The 18,542-nt window shown below is 42.9% G+C and overlaps 1 protein-coding gene across 1 annotated transcript; it reads right to left on the reverse strand.

Annotated features, from left to right (window-relative positions):
• Positions 1 to 4,246: 4,246 nt before the first annotated feature.
• Positions 4,247 to 11,394, reverse strand: tbx3a (T-box transcription factor 3a). The gene is made up of 7 exons (XM_068752769.1): positions 11,003 to 11,394; positions 9,701 to 9,968; positions 9,153 to 9,299; positions 8,212 to 8,288; positions 7,797 to 7,957; positions 6,635 to 7,284; positions 4,247 to 6,080 (listed from the first exon to the last, which is right to left on the reverse strand). The coding sequence occupies exons 1-7, from the start codon at positions 11,392 to 11,394 to the stop codon at positions 5,661 to 5,663; spliced, it is 2,115 nt and encodes a 704-aa protein (XP_068608870.1). The 3' UTR covers positions 4,247 to 5,660.
• Positions 11,395 to 18,542: the final 7,148 nt, after the last annotated feature.

The raw sequence follows: 18,542 nt of genomic DNA on the forward strand, positions 1-18,542 counted from the left end.
GAATGTCCTTTGACAATCTATAATAAGCCTTGACTGCCTGAGGGCAGCTCATCGTGTCTAGATTGAAGGCTGACAGGAACAGAAAAGGAGGGTTTAACCGGCTGACATGCAGGTCGACAAGGCGGTGATGTGAAAATCCTCAGAAGTGTTGATTTGAGCCGCAGGTTCTGACGGCATCAAAGCTGGATTTACACCTTCTGGGGTCGTTGCTTTAAAAAAACAAACTGTACCCAAAATGATCCTTTCATTCCAAAACGCTCCATGGATGCTGAAAGTTGTCTGGGCGGTGTGTTTGATGTAACTTGAGATGTGGCAGTCCCTTTCTTTTCACCTGCTAACCTCTTATACGGTTTACCTCAAAGACAATGTTTCAAGGTTTGACACCATGTTTTTCAATATAATTTAAAAACCGATCAATTAAATTATGTTTTATTTTTTGGCTTTTTAAATTATTCTGTTTGATAGTAAAAAAATAAAGGATGGGAAAATAATAATCACGTGTATTTTAAACTTTATACTGAAACTTTATAAATGATATGAAATCACCTTGTCAGAAATATTAATATTTACAATAGTTGGAAAGTACGTTTTTGGAAGTGTGCTACCCTTTAGTTCATTTCAGAAAAAGTGTTTTTTTTTATTTGTATTACAATAAAAATGGTTCTGTCAACACATCAATAACCATTCACACATTATAACATGTATTGTTTCCCTTTGACTGTTTGTGTGTTGAAACTTATCTTTATTTTGTAATGCAATCAATGTTTTAAGAAGCAAGAATAAATTATTATTTTTATTTATTTGACTTTTTCTCACCAAAATGTATGGATCTCAACCGCACTGAATAATTTGCGCTCGTGATTTCTGTCTGTAGTCATTTTTACTTCTGATCGCCAGAGGGCGCAACCACTTCAAGAATATGAAGGTGATCTGAGGTGGCAATGAAAATAATTCACTTCACATTCAATCAATAGGCTAATGTGGGAAATGTGCTGCTGCCTGCATAACAATGGAAAACGGGCTTTATGTAAAAACACCTTTTATAAGAAGCACGCGAAGCTTTACGCAGAGAACCACCGAGCTGGTGATAAAGATAGAAAATGGAACAAACCGACATAAATATCTATTTGGTCAAATACCCAAAGTCTATTGCACAAATAGAATATTGTAATTCAGTACTGGAGCTGAGCTTAATGCTATAAGTAAAGTGTTTATAGCAGACCAGTTTCATCATGTGAAAAATAATAAGTGGGCCAGGATTTCTCTCTCTCTACCATATACTTGCAGGCCAACAGTAACAGTAGAGGATAATACACCAGCATTTAATTCATGAAATTAAAAAGTAGAATCTGTAACTGTCATGGGACTGTTCATGGCTTGTTCTTTAAATAGTAAACTTAAAGCGGTTACTCTGCTCAATCCTTCTGTTTACAAATGCTCAAGTGGATTCACTCAATACTTAGACTCACCGGTGCGTTAACTATCGGCACAGCTGTAAATGTTTATGATAAAACAAGGCTCTGACAGACAAAAATTCATGTCATTTTAAAGAAATTCTGAGATATTTCAAGGGGTTTTCATTAAAACGCTTAAAAGCAAATACGATTAAACGTGTGATCAAATACAGTGACTTGAGAATCTTTACCTTTTGACCTCATGGGATGGAATGACAACTGCGCACAAATGTTGCTCTTAAGTGTCCTTGACCTATAGGCTGGTGAAACATGAGATGACATAAGGAGATCTCATATAGGATTCAGTGAGAGCAACTTTAAATCAAATCAGCATGCTTAACTCTCAAGAGATGCGTGTGTGTAAAGTTGTAAAACGAAAAAGCAATGAGCCACCCCATGCAGCTGCCCTCCCACACAAAGACACACCAACCACACCCAACGTAATTTATGATCTCATATCAGAGGTCATGTTGAAACACATTCCTGGTATGTAACTTACATCCTAATATCGTTGGATGCCTTTTTTTTTTTTTTTTACACCACAATACATTTGAGTTAATTCATTTTAAATACATGAAAATGTATATTTTTATGCAGTATATTGTGTATTGTGTGCATCACACTAATGTAACCATCATGAAAATAATAACTTAATTCCTCGACTATGGCTGGGTTGACTCTCTACTTGTACAGCTGAAACATTTGTCAGCAATTATAAATAGTGTGAAAGATTAAGTGTAACATTTTAAAAATGCTTTCTTATTTGGGTAATTTTTTTAATTTCTTTATATTGACTTTCTTTATGTATTTGAATTGAATTTTTAAATGAATTTAAGATAAAATATGAGCTTTATAATACACAATTAAGTATTTTTTGGAGAAATCCACTTTATTTATTTAGGCCTATTAAATTTTAAATAGTTTGACAGATAGTTTTTTTATTGAATAAGATAATTAAATGTATTATTATTAATACAAAAATCACGGAAGAAAATATCATTCAGTGACTGACCTTTAAAACCTCACGTCAGAAGTCACAACATTGATAAAGGAAGTACTTGAGCGAAAGCTTTCCAGTCATTTTTTGCGTTTCGCCGCCACTCGATGGCGCCCCCGGATCGCGTCCCACGGGTCAGAACGAACTGGACCAGCGATTGAAATCGGGCCTCGTGCGTAATAGTCAGCGCATGCATGACAACATCTCCCACAGCCAAGCACAGAAACTTGTCGTGCAGATGCTGCTGATTGTTTTGAGAGTCATGTTTTATTTGGTTTGACACCCATCCTGTCTGCATGGAATCGTGATCAACAGTGCGCAGCGAATGACACGTTAACTGACACTCAACAAGTGGAGATGACGCCAAGCACGCGCGCGATGAAAGCGCGCCAATCAAAGTGTAATTCTTTTAGATTTCTAAATAACCATTTTGTATTATCGTTTTAATAATTATCATCTCATAATATGTATTGAGAGAAAAACGCCAATATTTGTTCCCTACACATCTGTTGTCGTAAACAAACTGTTGCCATAGTGAATGTTTTGTTTAGCGCGCACAATGAGCGACGCATACTCTTTTTTTTTTTTAATGATAGACTCCGGTGTCGTTGAGTTTCTGTCTTCTCCTCCTTGTCCAACCTGATCCAGGTTAAGGAACCCAATAATCATTTCTTGTTTTACATTTTTATATGTTTTATTCTGTTGTTTCGCCTCAAAATGCATGGAGCAGATTAAATGCACAATATTCTATTAAGTGCCACACATTATGAACAGTTGGGACGGACCCTCATCGCTCTGTCTTTGTGCGTGTTTGTGTGCGTGTGTGCGTGTGTGCGTGTGTGCGTGTGTGCGTGTGTGCGTGCGTGCGTGCTGCCGTCATATAGCCGCTTGGGACCGTCCTATCTTGGCTTGATTATAGACGCATTGTCGCCTTCTGTGCAATAAACAGGAAGATAATGCTCATCGAAGGCGCCAGGTGAGCAATACGACAGAGCGATTGAGACAGTTTATGTCGTGTTTACGCTCCTTCTCCAGCGCCAGCCTCGGTACACATTAACCTCACAGTATACAAATAAAGACACGGAGCCTGATAAACTCGTGACAAAGAGGTACAATAGAGAGGTAATCACAGGACGACTCTCAGGTGTCGTTCTAGTCTTAAAGTTCACTTCTTCAGCAGGTCCGTCAGGGTGATCGAATGTTACTTCACGGTGTCGTTCTGCTCTGTTTAACCCGAAAGCTCTTTAAAATCTTTGGGTCAGTGTGATAAAACATTCCCACAGTTTCACCTCTGAATAAATATGACGTTTTTTGTTCTTTATTTTATTAGAGATAAACACCAAATAAATATCAGGATTTTCTCCATCATTTAATCCCATCCATTACTTAAAAAAAAAAAGACACATCAATTTGCATTTGCGGCCAATAAAGTAAAACTGAATTTTAGCACCCGCCTGGCCATGCAGGGAGGAATCCAAGGCATGATGACTGAAGTGGAGGAGTGTGTGTGTGTGTGTGTGTGGGGGGGGGGGGGGGGGGTGTCTTTATTCGCTCTGAGTTATCAAATTGGACTCTGAACGAAATCGAGATGGATATTTTTACTGACGTGGAATAAGAAGGCGAAGACATCCGAATATATATAAAAAAAACCGTTCTGAACATTTCTATCGAAATCAGGTCATTATAATTTGGGACAATAACAACTTGTTCTTAATTATAAGCAGAAGACACACACACACACACACATACACCAAAAAAAAGAAACTTTAATTTCAATATTTTATTGAAACTTTCAAGAACACGATGTCGATGTTGTAAACTAGACATAACTCCAATAAAACATAACCCATTGACAACTTAAGAAACACGAACGAAACCTTCATATTTTCGATTATGCGCACTTTTTACCACCAGGTTTGCAAAGTATTAGAATAAAAGAAAAATAGTCTACTTTTGTCACACTTAAACGATTCTTCTTTTTCGCTTTTCAATTTTTTTTTCAATTTTTTTTTAATTTTGTTCAAGCCATTGGTGCAGTGCGTTGTCGCTTTTCTTTTTTTTAAAAAAAATCGTTTTTAAACAGTAGCACTTCACACACGGGACCACAAATGAAATTACAATGGCACATGAGTGTGAATATCTAGCTCTGTAGATCTCCGGGAACAAATTAAGTCCACATTTTTAAAAGGGGGTATAAATGCAAATGGTAAATGAAAGGATAATAACCCACAAACAAATCTTTACAAAGGTATATCGACAATAAATTAAGAACAGATCCCTAGAAACAAACTACTCCGTTGTATTTACACGCAATAACAATATGAAATAATTACATAAATATTTTTTTTATAATTTTATATACACATTGAACAATACCTTTCTTTTTTGGTAATATTTCAATTTCTGCTTCCCTTTGCATGTTGGACATTTGGACTGGAATTCTGCATGCTTGTTTCCATATTCGTGTTCCGGAGCCCACTCATGTTAATAATAGATCTATTCTGATGTCAAACAGGCATGAAAATCAAGTAAAAAGTAAAAAAAAAAAAAAAAAAAAAAACCTAACCGAAGGGAATAATAATAATATATATATTTTTAAAATTGTTTCATTTTGTTGAAGTTTTAAATCGACATTTGCTGGGGGGAAGGGGGAGTTTTAAGACATGCAACACTTGGCCAATCAATCAATTAATGGTGTACCTCCAACAGAATACAGCAGGGTTTTTTTTTTATCATGTGATAAACGGGAGTGAATTCGAATAAATCCAATCAATTCAGAGTGCATATTAAAATCCATTTATCTTCGCGTATTAATAAAGTTAGGAGCGAGGACACAGCAGCAACTTCTAATTCTGTAAGTCACACCCAATGCAAACTGTTCAGTTTCAATACTTGTACGGTATTCAAATTACAGGATAAAAGTGTTGTTTAATTTAACGGAACAGGAAAAAAAAAATAGACATATCAGATGTGTATTAACCAAAGTGCATTTCAGAAACTTTAAACGTCCAAAAGTTCATGATTTTTCTCTTTAAAAAAAAAAAAAAATGAAAGAAAGAGAAAGAGACCTGCACCAAACCACGGAGGTGTCCTTCTGTCTTTTTCATTTGTCTCAAGACAACAACGACACAAGTAGCAAGTGTTGCGTTTATAAAAAAGAAAAATCAAACAAAGAGAAAAACAAAGCAAAACAACAACAAGAGGAACTCCTAGGGGGACCCGCTCCCTGTCCTGTCCTGACTCGAGTCCAGTCCACTGACGAGGCGCTGGATGCTCTGCAGCTCGTTGGCAGCGTCTTTCTCCGTGCACGTTTTTGGGGACATGGAAACCGAGCCGGAGGAGTGGCTGGTCACCTCCGACGTGGTGTCCATGTGTGCGCCAGACACGGGGCTTCCGTCCCCTTTGAGCTCGCTCCCGCTGCCGGCCAGGGAGGACATGGTGAGCAGGGTGCTGTCCGGCGCCGTCATGGGGAGGGAGTAGGGGCTGTACCTGAGTCGAGGGCGCACCGCGTTCAGGAAGGGGTGCCGGTGCACCGAGGAGGAAGCAGCGGCGGAGGAGGCTGCCGCGGCCGCTGCCATGTACGTGTACGGGTATGGGAACAAACTGCCGAAGGGAGACATGGCAAGGCCCTGTGGAGAAACGGGTAGAGTGTGAGGCACAAGGCTGCGCGCACGCACAGCGTCAATCAAAAGGCAGACAATAAAGAAGAATGCGCGCTATTTTTTTAATATGGGTGTTCTTTGTCGTTTTTGGCGAACGCTGTGGAGCAAGCGCGTAAAAGTCAGGGATTAAAGTGGCCCGATTCAGGGTGTTGCAGGGTAATCCCGACACTTGACTTTTTGGATCAGAGAAACTGGTTGGAATATGCTTTGAATGTCTCCATTGACGAATGAAATCAAACAAGAATGATCGCGGTGGATAAAGACAAAGTTACCGCCCATAAAAAAAATAAAAGATAAAAATACAAGCCGCATTGTGTCTGTAAAACAGCAAATCCATTCCCAACAACTCTCTTGTGACGCACCATGATGGCGACAGTATTAACAGCCATATCTCCTATCTCTTCAAATTAAACGTGGTCTATGGCCCCCCGAGGCCTCCAATCTCGTGCGTAACGCTCCTGAACGCGCAACACACGCGTCACCCGAGGAGGACGCAGACGCAAGACAACAAGCCGATTTACCTGTGACGCCAAGACGTGTTGCTGCAGGTGGAACGGCAAGCCGGGCGCGCCGGTCAAGCTTTGCACTGGCGATGCCATGTTCCCTGCGTCCATGGCGCCCACGCCTCCCGTGGACACGGCAGCCAACAGCGGCCCCATGCCCGCGGCCATGTTCGAGAACGCGCCCCCGACGTTGAACTGACTGGGGTGCAGGAGAAACGGGTGCGCGCTGCCGAGGTGATTGAAAAACTGTTGCCCCGTCAGGCCTGTCGGGAAACCGAAATTATGCAAGTGCGCGTGGCCCATGTGCGCGCCGTCAGTCTGGACAGTCAATGGCGCGAAGCTGTCCTTGCTCATCGGCCTGCACTCGTCCAGCTTGGGCTGCTCCACGCTCGGACTCTTGAGGTCCTCTCCGGAGCGGGTGGTGCTGGAGATGGCGGTGACGGGACTCTGTCGCGAGTCCGGTTGCTGGTTCCTCTCCGGCCTGGGGCAGCCGTCGCGGGTCCTGCCCATGGGCTCGCTGCCGCTGCTGAACGAGAGGCCCTTAGCTGGGCTCGCCTCGTGGTCCTTCCCGTCCTCGGTCGTGGTGGAGATCTTGCTGGAGTCCGGCCCATCTTTGATGTGGCCATCTTTGCTGTCGTCGTCGCTGTCCTCGTCGCTGTCGCAATAATCTGCAAGGAGGAGGAGGATGAGGAGGAGGAAGAGGAGGAGGAGTGGAAATGTCAGTTTACGCACTGATGAATCGTGGAAATAACGATCAGCAGACATTGTGGCGGCAACTGTGCCGGAAGTCTATACCTGCATGGCACTTGTCCCGCAGGTGAAATCATATAATCAGTGATGACGTAATCGACTGTTCGATTGTTCGTCCATCATTTCATGTAATATTAACTGTATTTTGTTGTAATTAATGACGTCATTCTTATTTCTCTCTTGACTCATAACTGTCTCATCAATTAGTGAACATGTTTTTATGATGTCTTATTATTAATCACATTAATATAGAATACTGATTTAACCCCCCCCCCCCCCCCATTGTGCTCAGTTTCGGGCTCATTAACTCTAACCACTCCACATCCATAAAGTTTAGGTCGCACAGGTTGTTAAAATATATATATTATTTTACGGCTTTGACTTGCGGGATCAGAGCTGTGACTCCGCTGCGGGGTCTGTCAGCCTATACCTTTCAGGTGTGGGGGGCCCACGGTCGACACGGCAGCAGGAGACGAGCCCTGGCCGAAACACTTAAAGGAGGCCTGCTCGCCAGAGGAGTCGTCTGAAGCCCCGTTCTCCTTTTTCTGCTGCTCCTCGTATGAACGCATGGATTGCAGGGCCAGCTGTTTCCTGTTCACACAGGTACCCGGGTTATTAGAGGCAGTGGTCACAACTCTAGGGGCAGAAACAGTAGTCTATCAGCAGCACGTGGCGTTTGGGGTTGTGTCACACAGAGGCGACGCATGCAGGACAAATCTTACAAATCCGATCATTTCAGATTTTACATTTTCAAAGCAATTCATTTCAAGAATTCCACGATTTTGGGATAAATTCATAATTACAAAAATACTATTTAGCAACTGAAATGTGTTCTGCAAAAGTACCTTTTTTCCCTTCGACCATTGCCCGTGTCACGGAATCCTTTGGCAAACGGATTGTGATCGATTTTCAGCTGGGTGATCTGAAATAAATAAAACAAGCCGTCAATAGTTGCGACTTAAATTCCGTTTCGATGCATCTTCTCGGCAAAGCAGCAAAGCTGGGGGGGCTAATTTCTGCAAGTTCACCAGTAATAATCACGAGCACGCACGAAGAGCGCATGCAGGAGACCCGACGCTGGCACGTTCTCCAAAATATACTGTGTTTTGTCTTTTGTGTAAAGTTCAGCAAACCTCCACTTCCACATCACTTCTCAATCTACCGGTGTGTCTGAACATAGGGGGGGGGGGGGGGGGGGGGGGATTGTTTCCCAAAGACATCAAAGAGCTGAGAAGATGCTTTCCATTATTATACTAACTTTCAGAGAATAAATGTTAACATGCAGCGCAGACAGGCAGACAGAAGGTCCTGCTGACCGAACAGTTCTGCCCCTCTTCTATACTTTCTCATTTCTTCAACCCCAAAGGCTTTTTTGTTTTTTGTTTCACCTACACGCACACACATCCACACACACACACGCATAACCCCACTTTTCCCCCATTTACGCACAGCACGAGTGAGAGGGGCAGACTAGGAACTAAATCCCTTCCACGTGATTAAAAATAAGGAAGACAACCTAACATTCCTCAGAATTACGGCCTTTCCCACTGCAAGCTGGCGACTGATGCACTTAGTCTACCCCCCCCCCCCCCCCCCCACACACACACACACACTCCACGCTCTGAGCTCCAACAGATATGACGTCTTTCATATTTCATGACAACAAAATGGTGCTGAGCATGAAAAGCGCGTCTGGTAGGGCAAAGGATACGCAAGGCTGCACCGCAAAAAAATATGAAGGATGCATACAACGCTGATCGTGTATGATAGGCCTAATTGTGCTTACCTTGTCATTCTGATATGCAGTCACGGCAATGAAATCCGTTTCAGGAAAAACATAAGTCCTGAAGGTACTGTACGGGAGCTTGAGAATATCGTTGGCCCTCACAATGTGAAATCGAGGCTGATATTTGTGCATCGAGTTAAGTATGGTCTGCAGCAAAAAAAAAAACAACAACAAACAATGACACAAAAAATTATCTTACACGATCAGAGACTTAATAAACATACACACATTCTTAAAATGTAAAAGAAGTCACACGGTGAATCAATAATAAAAATAATAAGGAACACGTAATAAATAAAAAATTAAATACTTAATCAGTCAAAACAGTCGTCTATACGCACGTGTAAAAATATTCAATTGTCTTACTTTGAATTTCAATAATGGATGAAATGAATGAGATTATTATTATTATTATTATTATTAAATCTAGATGCACTCCTTGTGCTTGAACGTAATAAATATACAAACTAAACATCAACATGCAAACGAGTCAAACTAAAAGGGTATGTTGGTAAATAGGAAAATGTACATACATTAGTGGAACTTACAAATCCGTGCTTGTCGGAGATGTTATTTGTCAGCTTGAGCTTGTGAAAATTGACGACTTTTGACATCCACTGTTCACCGGTGGCCGGACTGTCCGGGTGAATGTACATCCTCTTGGGCATTTCGGGGTCGGCCTTTCCTGCCACCATCCAGCGGGAGTTGTGAAATTTGTACCTGCAGTCGTCGGCTGCAACAATATCCATCAAGAGAATATATTTGGCCTTCTTGTCCAGACCGGTGCACCTCACTTTGAACGGGGGGAACATCCGCCTGTGTGCAAAAAGGAAAGTGGGACATTAGTGGAAAAGCTTCTTTTAAAATGATGTGTAACTTTCTTTTAAAAAAAAACAAAAAACTAAAAGTGTGTTCAGCGCGGCCTGAAGTCATGCGTTCAAGGCAAGTCAGCCGAAAAAGTACATTGTGTCTCGTGAATATGATGATCAAACTGAATTAAATATTCTTCCTCTGGGCAGCGAGAGCCCCGAAATCGTGCCACGAACTAAGTGCTAACACGGTTTGCATGTTGTCATGATTTTTTAACGCCTTTGAAAGGCCTAAACACGCCAGACACAAGCAGCCATCTTTGTATTGACTCCTGTCACCGTCAGAGCTCCGCGCGCACTCGAAGTTGACATCAGAGGCATGAAAACTGGCAATGAGGGGCGCGCATGTCAAATAGATCCGCGCGTCTGGCCTCACGTTGGGTCAGGAAAATATATAATAATAATAATATTGTTATTGTTATTAATAATATAGCGACAAGCCGCCCATATTTTTATTATTTAATATAGTACTTTTTAAAATTTTACAGAAAAGATGTGCGTATTTCACACTAACAGGCACTTTTAAGATTTTTACATTTCACAGAATTCCTATGTCCTTTGTGAACGCGTTAAGAGCTGCAATAGTTTTTGTCTCAGACTAAACCAAGTTATTATTATTATATATATTTTTTAGATATTGGGACCAAAACTAAGCATCGACTAAGAAGCTCGGTTTCAACACTATATAGCTGCAATATGTTAAATTAATACGCATTAATATAGCAGTTTACACATGGGTGTAACACGAAGTTATTGAGACAACACATGAACACAGAGTTCCATGGAGACACAACTTTGAGTGGGATGCGGGAAAATATTAGTACGAATATGTATATTAACAAATTCGGCCACACACGAGTTAGTAATACGCGTAAAAAGATGATACCTGTTAGATAATATAGGCATTATATTTTTTGAGACGCACGCACGCGCATACACACTTATGCACACACACACACGCCCACACACACGCTATTTTACCTTCCGGATTTCGTGATCACCATCTCGGTGCCCCGCTTGTGGAATAGTTCCCAAAGCTCCTTAGCTTCCAGGTGAACTTTGGGGTCGTCTTCCACCTCCTCCTCGGGCTCCAGCGTCTTCAGCGGCCTGAGGTGCGCGGCCGCAGCCTGGTGCCCGAGAGAAGAGAAGTGGAGGCCGGTCTCCGCGGAGCCCATTAGCTGGTCCATGATCGGCTTCCCCAGGACTCCCGGCAGGGACAGGGAGCCGCTGTGAGGGAGCGCAAGAGCCGGGAAGAAGGGGGGCTGGTGACCGAGCATTGCGCTCATGGCAAATTCCGGACCCCGGTGAGGTATAAACGGATGATATGCCATACTCGATCCCTGTAGGACTGGATCTCTCATCAGGAAGTTCATTCAAGTGCAGGCAAAAAATGTAGACAAACAGTGAAGCCTTGCGCACGAAGAAGAAACTGGGAGATTAAAAAAAAAAAACGACAGTGAAAGTTGACAAGCTTCGGAAATTCCTCCTTCAGTTCTGTAGAAATAAACATCCGATTACCCCCCCATCCCCCCTCCCCGGAGCTTCTGGGGGGAAATTTCGACAGCTGTTTGCTGATTTTTCGATCAAATCTTTGCGAGGAGAAATGTGAAAATGTCCATTGTTCACGCAAAGTGTTTCGAGTTTCTTCTGGGAGGGGGGGGCGGGGGGTTGGCTGAAGCGCATCGGGCGCCTCTCTCTGCGTCGGGCTCGGCTTGGAGACGATTTAAACCACCTCGGACGAGCCGCTTAATTGACTGCAGCGCGTCCCGTCTTCTCCGTTGCGCGTCCGAACATCGGCATTCCTGTTTAAAACGCGTCCCTTGTCATTGGCTCGAGTCCCCGCACCGAGGGCGACGTGTTGAAATATTTTCGATAGTGCCGAATAAATCCCCCCCTTTTGCCTTTACTTGCTCCGGACATGCACCCTCACACGCGCGCACACACACGCGTAGTCCTCCTCTCCCTTTCGCGCACACACATTTCAGATGAACGACGTGTGCAGAGAAAAAAGGGGAGTCCGCTGACGGCCAAGAGAGAGAGAGAGTGGCGGTAAGGTCCCAGCTCCGTGATTTTCCTCGCGCCTCTGTGGCCCATAGGGCTGCATACTGTATGGCTGCGTGTTGCGCGTTACGAGGGGAGCCTGCGCTCCGTTTGATTGGCTCTTTGACGCTTTCGGACCAATTGTGTGGCTGCGTAGGCGTGGTTTTAACAGGTCGGGGTGGAGGGGAACAAGACTTCAGACTTATAAAGACGTGTTTGGAAACTCGAAAGGGCTTTGCCGTGAAAACACCGCCCCGTTCCACGCAATGTTGTGTGAATATGCCACCGTCATTCGACTGCAGAAGTTGCGCCAGCCTTATCGGTCGTCCGGGAGCGCGCAAAGGCGAGGGGGGAACGACGAGATGTTGCTCTCTGTCGGGCTGCTCCCCCCCCCCCACGGCGCTATTTCTTGCGCCGGCATATCGCTAAATCAGATTTTTTTTTAAATTTCATTTATAAACATGTGTATTTTAAATTTTACCACATTCAGTTTGCGATTAGCCGAATTTGTAGATTTGACAGCGCCGAGCCGAGCGGCCGTCAGTTCCTCCAGCATCCTCTGAATATGAGGAGATGTTTGATGACACATTTAAATAACAAAGTCAGGATAAATAACAATGCCAGGATGTTGCTGCAAATACTTTAGTATAATATTGCCCTATGGAGTTATAATTGCATTCTATTTTTTACGGCTGTATTGTTGGTATAGTTTCTTATGAACATGCAGCTGTATTCGACAAACACCCTATTTTTAGCTTTTCATTCCTCAATTTTTTTTTTTTACCTGCCTGGTTTAGCGTGACTGAAATCAGTCATGAGTCTGTGTGCAGAAGAAAGAAAATCATCTCGCTTTGCTGAACTTTGGATGGAAACATGAAGGCGTCATGGATGACTCCATTGTCATTTTGACTTAAACAGCACTTTTTTTTTAAAGTTGAGGCAGAGCTGTAATACATCACACGCCTTATTTATTCTTTTTTTTTTTGCGCAGCGCAAGCAGGGGGCGGTGTGTTCACGGAGCGCTTTCGATCGAAAGGTGTGTTTGGAATAATATCGGTCAATCGTTAGCCGAAATGTACTTTGTGACGGTGTAAAGGTGCACGAAGCAGCCTGGGTGTGTGTGTGCGTGTGTCTGTGTGTGTGTGTGTGTGTGTGTGTGTGCGCGTGTGTGTGTGTCACACAGATAAAGTGTAAGTTTTCACCCTGTTTGATCAAAAGCACACACATTTGTCAGCCATTATGTAGATCTGAGCTATAATTTCTCACGTAATTTTAAAGTAAACGTATCCAAATGATCCCTCTTTATTCTCATATAGGCGCGCCGACGCGTTGCTTTTAACTATTAAGTACAATAATAATGCTTCAGCGCACTAAAGAGGAGACCACCACGATAGTGCTCCCCAAAAAATGACATTTAACCACAAATTCACATGTAAACTAGAGAGCCGCCATAGACAAACATTGATCATCAATTCTCACTCAATTGTCTGCAGGCGCGGCGACCAGCGGCAGGATCTCAAAGTCCTTGAAGGGGGGGGGGAGACTGTCACAAAATAAGCAACAGGCCTCTCATCAGTGTGTTCAATTCAATATGCCCGTCATAATATGCTCTATATATGAAAGAAATTAAAGCCTCATGACGCCAATTTAGGAGCGTCCTCGTATAATTCCTTGCATGTGAAAACCTATTTGGCAATCAAACCGATTCAAAAAGCTTCAACCGAATTTCCACTCGACATCAATGCATGCAAAGTCTATAAATTATTATAGAACCAAAGTCAGGTCTTGCACGACTTCTTCTTGGCCGCGTGAGTTCTACGTGCGACTCCTTAAAAGATTTGCTTCCATTACAAGGGGGGAGGGCTTTCTGCTTCTAATACATTTGGTATGTATAGCTATGCTTTTATTGCATATAAGCTTGTGTGTTCAAAATGGACTGATCTGCATTACATGCTCAAAGTATTCCCGATATATACACAATTGGTCTTTATGTGTTGCGTGTTATCGATTTGCCACAGAAAACAAACGCTCTGGCTATTGCTTTACGCCAACAGGAGCATCTGACCCCCCCTGGAACAACACGCTGAAGCAGAAGCCAAACCTTTACACGGCAAGACCCAAAATGAATGTGCTGCTTTACCCCCTCCCAGCCTGTGCAGGGCCTTCCCTCCATCCCCCCCTTTGTTTAAATGAGGTCAGGTCTGTGTCAATAACTATGTGGCTTATTCTTTTTTTTTTTTAAACACTCACCCCTATTAGCAGCACATTTCAATTTAGTGGAAGGTGTCATCAAATAGCAAGCAGTGTTGACACAGTGGCAGCCTCTCCGTCTCAGGCTGGCTTCATTAGCTAAGCAAGTAGAGAATGGTCAATACACTATATAAACTTTTACAGGGTTAGGGCTCTCAGGGAGTCAGAGAGGCTTTAAAAAAAAAGTAAAGGGGGTCGGAGCTGACCCTGCGGATTGATGAAGCCATCGCTGTCAGCGCTTCCCTTTTTATACATCCACAGAGATCATGCAGCTCAAAATCAAAAGAGGCAGTATTTGACCAGACAGGATGTAGAAATCGCTGACTCCAACGTGGGTGGAGATCACCGCCAGCAGCAGGGTCGGCTTGTGTTTGTAATATGTCTTATATCTTTAAAGCAATTGGCAGCGTTGTTAACAGTCTGTAGGAGTTATCCTTGAGGAATGCGTGTTACGGCTTTAAGGTTTAAATGGCAAAATCAGCTTCCTCGCACGTGGCTCTGCAGTGTAATGAATGGCAACTGCACCCAACGCGTGTGTTTTTTATGTAGTATTTCTCATGTTGTCTCCGACTTTAAAAACATCATAATACTATTAGCATTACGGTCATGGGTTATGAGGCTTCAGTGCTCCGACATGCACACAAACGGCTAAACTGTGGGATCGTTAAGCAAAGCTTCAAAGACATTCCTGGAATTGATCACGGAGCTGCAAGTGATGTAATGTATGCTGTCCTGTTTATTTGCAGATTGTTAATGATAAGCAAGGACAGACTTGGTGGCACCACTCCTGAATGGAGGAGGTTGTCTGCTGAGAATCATCAACTCTAACACGACATGATAGGGACAGGAAAACCCCGCAAGACATTCGACGACTATAGAATGACTACAAACTTCGCTCTGGACATCCCAACACAAAGTGAATGGAGCCACATTCTGGCTAAATGCAAAGTACCTCAAAGATTAAAATGGATCTGCTGAGGCTGTATTAAACCCAACGGAGTTCAGTGTGTGAAATGCACTTTCCAGAGTCACACTCATTGTAGTCGATTGGGTGGGAGGAATAATAACCTCTTTACCCATTGATGACTCATCCCCGTCCGTCATTTTTAGTCGAGTTAACCCTCGCTCTCGTCAGCTCCTGCCACCCAGCTATACAGATATTGATGAAAAGCTATTTTAGTTAATTAGGGGATGTGCTTATCGATGCCAGAGCATTGACTACAGATTGACAAGGAAGAATGGGCGTGTGCCGGGGGGAGGCACTTGCTGCCATTGTTGATGTTTCTCATTGGCTCGTATAACTTGTTTTCAGTTGCCACAGCAAAAGTTAAGGAGCATACCGGTAAATTAAAAGGTAAGAATATCTTGTTTGGCTTTTTAATCTAATAGACTAAACCCGATAGACTGGATTTAAAGTTAAATAGAGTGAGCTCATTTTTTCATAAGATGTGATGTGAAATCATTCACTGACAAATATCAACGCCTCAGACTATTTCACATTATAATAAATTAGACCTTAATTGTGAGATCAAACATGGCATGATTGCAATCTCTCTCTCAGCCTCATGAACTCCTATTAGTCTGCATTGTTTAGAAGCACATTTGCATTATATTGTCTGTCCAGAGGGCCGCACAACAACGGATGGTTCCTCTTCAGGCAAAAAATAGTCTTTGCTCATCACCTATTCCTGAAGAATAAAGACTGAGTAGCAAATGTAGCGCCGAGCCCTTCAAAATGTCCAGTAGCATGCCTCACCTGCATGCAGAGCATAATGCAGGGGATTTGCCTGCTCGGCAAACGGCAACATAAACAACCGGCAGGCGTTCTCTGCAGCTACAGGCTGTGTGATCGAGACGCTCATGGCAAATGCCTCAGATGTTGACCATGTGTCAAAAGTCTTCAGCTTTCCTTTCGTGCACAGTGCACACCACAAGCTAACGTGGGAGATAACTATCTTTCCACCGTGCACTCCGAATCTATCCTGGAAACCAGTTTTGCCTGCTACAAAGCAAACAAGAGCAAATGGGAAACTGAAACAAAAATCCTCGGGTTATTTGTCATCAAGTTAGTGTAGTATAAATATGTTCCTGCTCTGGTCTTGAGAGGCATCGCTTATAGGATGGATTTGGGGTTGGAATCCAAATGTCTGTGGCAATGGGCAGAGCGAGAGAGAGAGATGCCCTAATCTGGATATCCCCCCTACCACCAGCACCATCGGCGTAAGCTTTGTGCTGTTTTGAATTTACGGTCTCACAAAGTTATAATGTTTGCCATTAAATCCGACCTCACGGCGTAGCGTTTTTAAGAGGAGAGCGGTATAAAGTAGAGCATTCCTACACCAAGGTAATGTCAGGCTATGGGGTTAGGGTGGCTTCTCTCTGGAGGTTAAGTGGGATAAGTGTGTGGCTCATGTCAACCCAACTACACCCCCCAATAGTTTCTGGAAAATTTGCAATGGGGTCAGATTGGATTACTGTGTTTTGGTATTTACATGGAGACATAGGGCTTTGAAATGGAAAACCATAGGCGGAAAAGCAAGTGCCATGCAGTCTGAAAGGAATGGGTAAAAGAAACCAGCCCTGATTTCCACTGACAGGACGGTTGAATACATTTCTTTTATGTCTCTCTCTCCCATCTGCCCCACAATCAGACATTTTGTTCCTGAGAATGAGGACTGAGGTAAAAAGGATCCGATGCAATAACGGTCGTTAAAGTAAATGCATCTTAAGTGCTTTGATAGATATCCAATTGGAAATAAGGAGTTGAGGAGTTTTCTTGCTTTTGTGTCTGTGCTCACATGAACCACATCATAGACGGCAACTTAAGCAAAGTGCCTTAAAAACAGCTTTGGAATTTGTTGCATATAGTTGTGTGACATAAACAGCAGTATCCCCATCCCTAAACGACCTTGTAAAAACTCATATAGGTATATTAGCTCCCCTGGAGGGGCAGCTATAGGTCTTCATGGATTTGTGCATCAGGAGATCATTTTCACCGTTTTGCTACAGATTAGCTATGATGACCTTTCTGGGTGTTTATGGGAAGGCTTCTCCTACAGGTGCTGCCTGCAGGCCTGACCCCCATAATCCACCCTGTTTGGCGTGGATTCTGCCGCACAGCGGCATAAAGAATTAAGATTGCATCGATTTTTTGTTTCATAAATTTATTTATTTTGTCACATATTTAAGACACATATATAGTATATATTTAAGAAGCAAATCACGGTTTGAGTCGGTTCAGAATATGGGAGGAGCTCAGATGTGTTTGTTTATGATCAACCATTCAAAGCAGTATCAGACTGCACCGCACATTCAAAATCCAGTTTTAAACTTCTAAATATCCTCCTTATGTATATTTTGCATTCCCAAGTGTTAAGTGTAAACAGAAGTATTTGTGCCCCCCCCCCCCCCTTACAGTATTTCCTGACACACAACACAAGCAACAGTTTGTATTTATTTATTTATGAATATTACATTCCTCATTGCTTTCGAAGCTCACACTTCTGAATGTCTTGTTTTGCACGCAACCTGATCCATTCTAACAGGTGCTGAATATTTCCGCAGACCTCGAGGCACTTCGTGCGCAGAAACCTTCGCAATGTGACACAAAGTTGTGAGTCGCCAGCTACTATTTTTTCTTTTTTTTCCCCTTGCTCCTGCTTGAAACTTGACCTCCAGTTTCTGGGTGAATTAACGCGTTTGTCAGCGGCGAGAGCAACAATTTGCAGCGTATGCGGCAAGGATGAGTGCGGTCAATTGAATCTCCCGCACGCTTCCCTGCGCGCCGGGTGGATCCCTCTGCTGTTAAGAAGCCACGTCTCGGTCATGGTTTGAATGAAGCTTCACTTTTTTCCCATCAGCATAAATGTATTTATTAAATCTGAAACATAAAATGAATGTAGTTTTAAAATCTGCATTCTTGTTCTGTCGCATATTGACATTTTTAATAGTTAATGTAGGCAAACGTTTCTCGATTAATGAAAACAATCTTTTTTTTAATTTTATTTCGAGCACCGAAAAAACCTAAGTGATTATTCAATGTAATCAATTTCTCGTTTTCCCTATCAATCCGGACGGATCCACTTTTTTCTTTGTTTTGCTCTGTGGCTTGAAGCCCAGCGCGCAGCCACTGATGTGCGTCAACAGGTTTGCTCATGCGCATGAATGTGCTGCTGCCTGAAACGCTAAATGTAAATGTAAAATTTCCTATTGTGGGACATTGGACATATAT

This window comes from Brachionichthys hirsutus, chromosome 19 (genome assembly GCF_040956055.1).
Source record: "Brachionichthys hirsutus isolate HB-005 chromosome 19, CSIRO-AGI_Bhir_v1, whole genome shotgun sequence".
Taxonomy (NCBI): domain Eukaryota; kingdom Metazoa; phylum Chordata; class Actinopteri; order Lophiiformes; family Brachionichthyidae; genus Brachionichthys; species Brachionichthys hirsutus.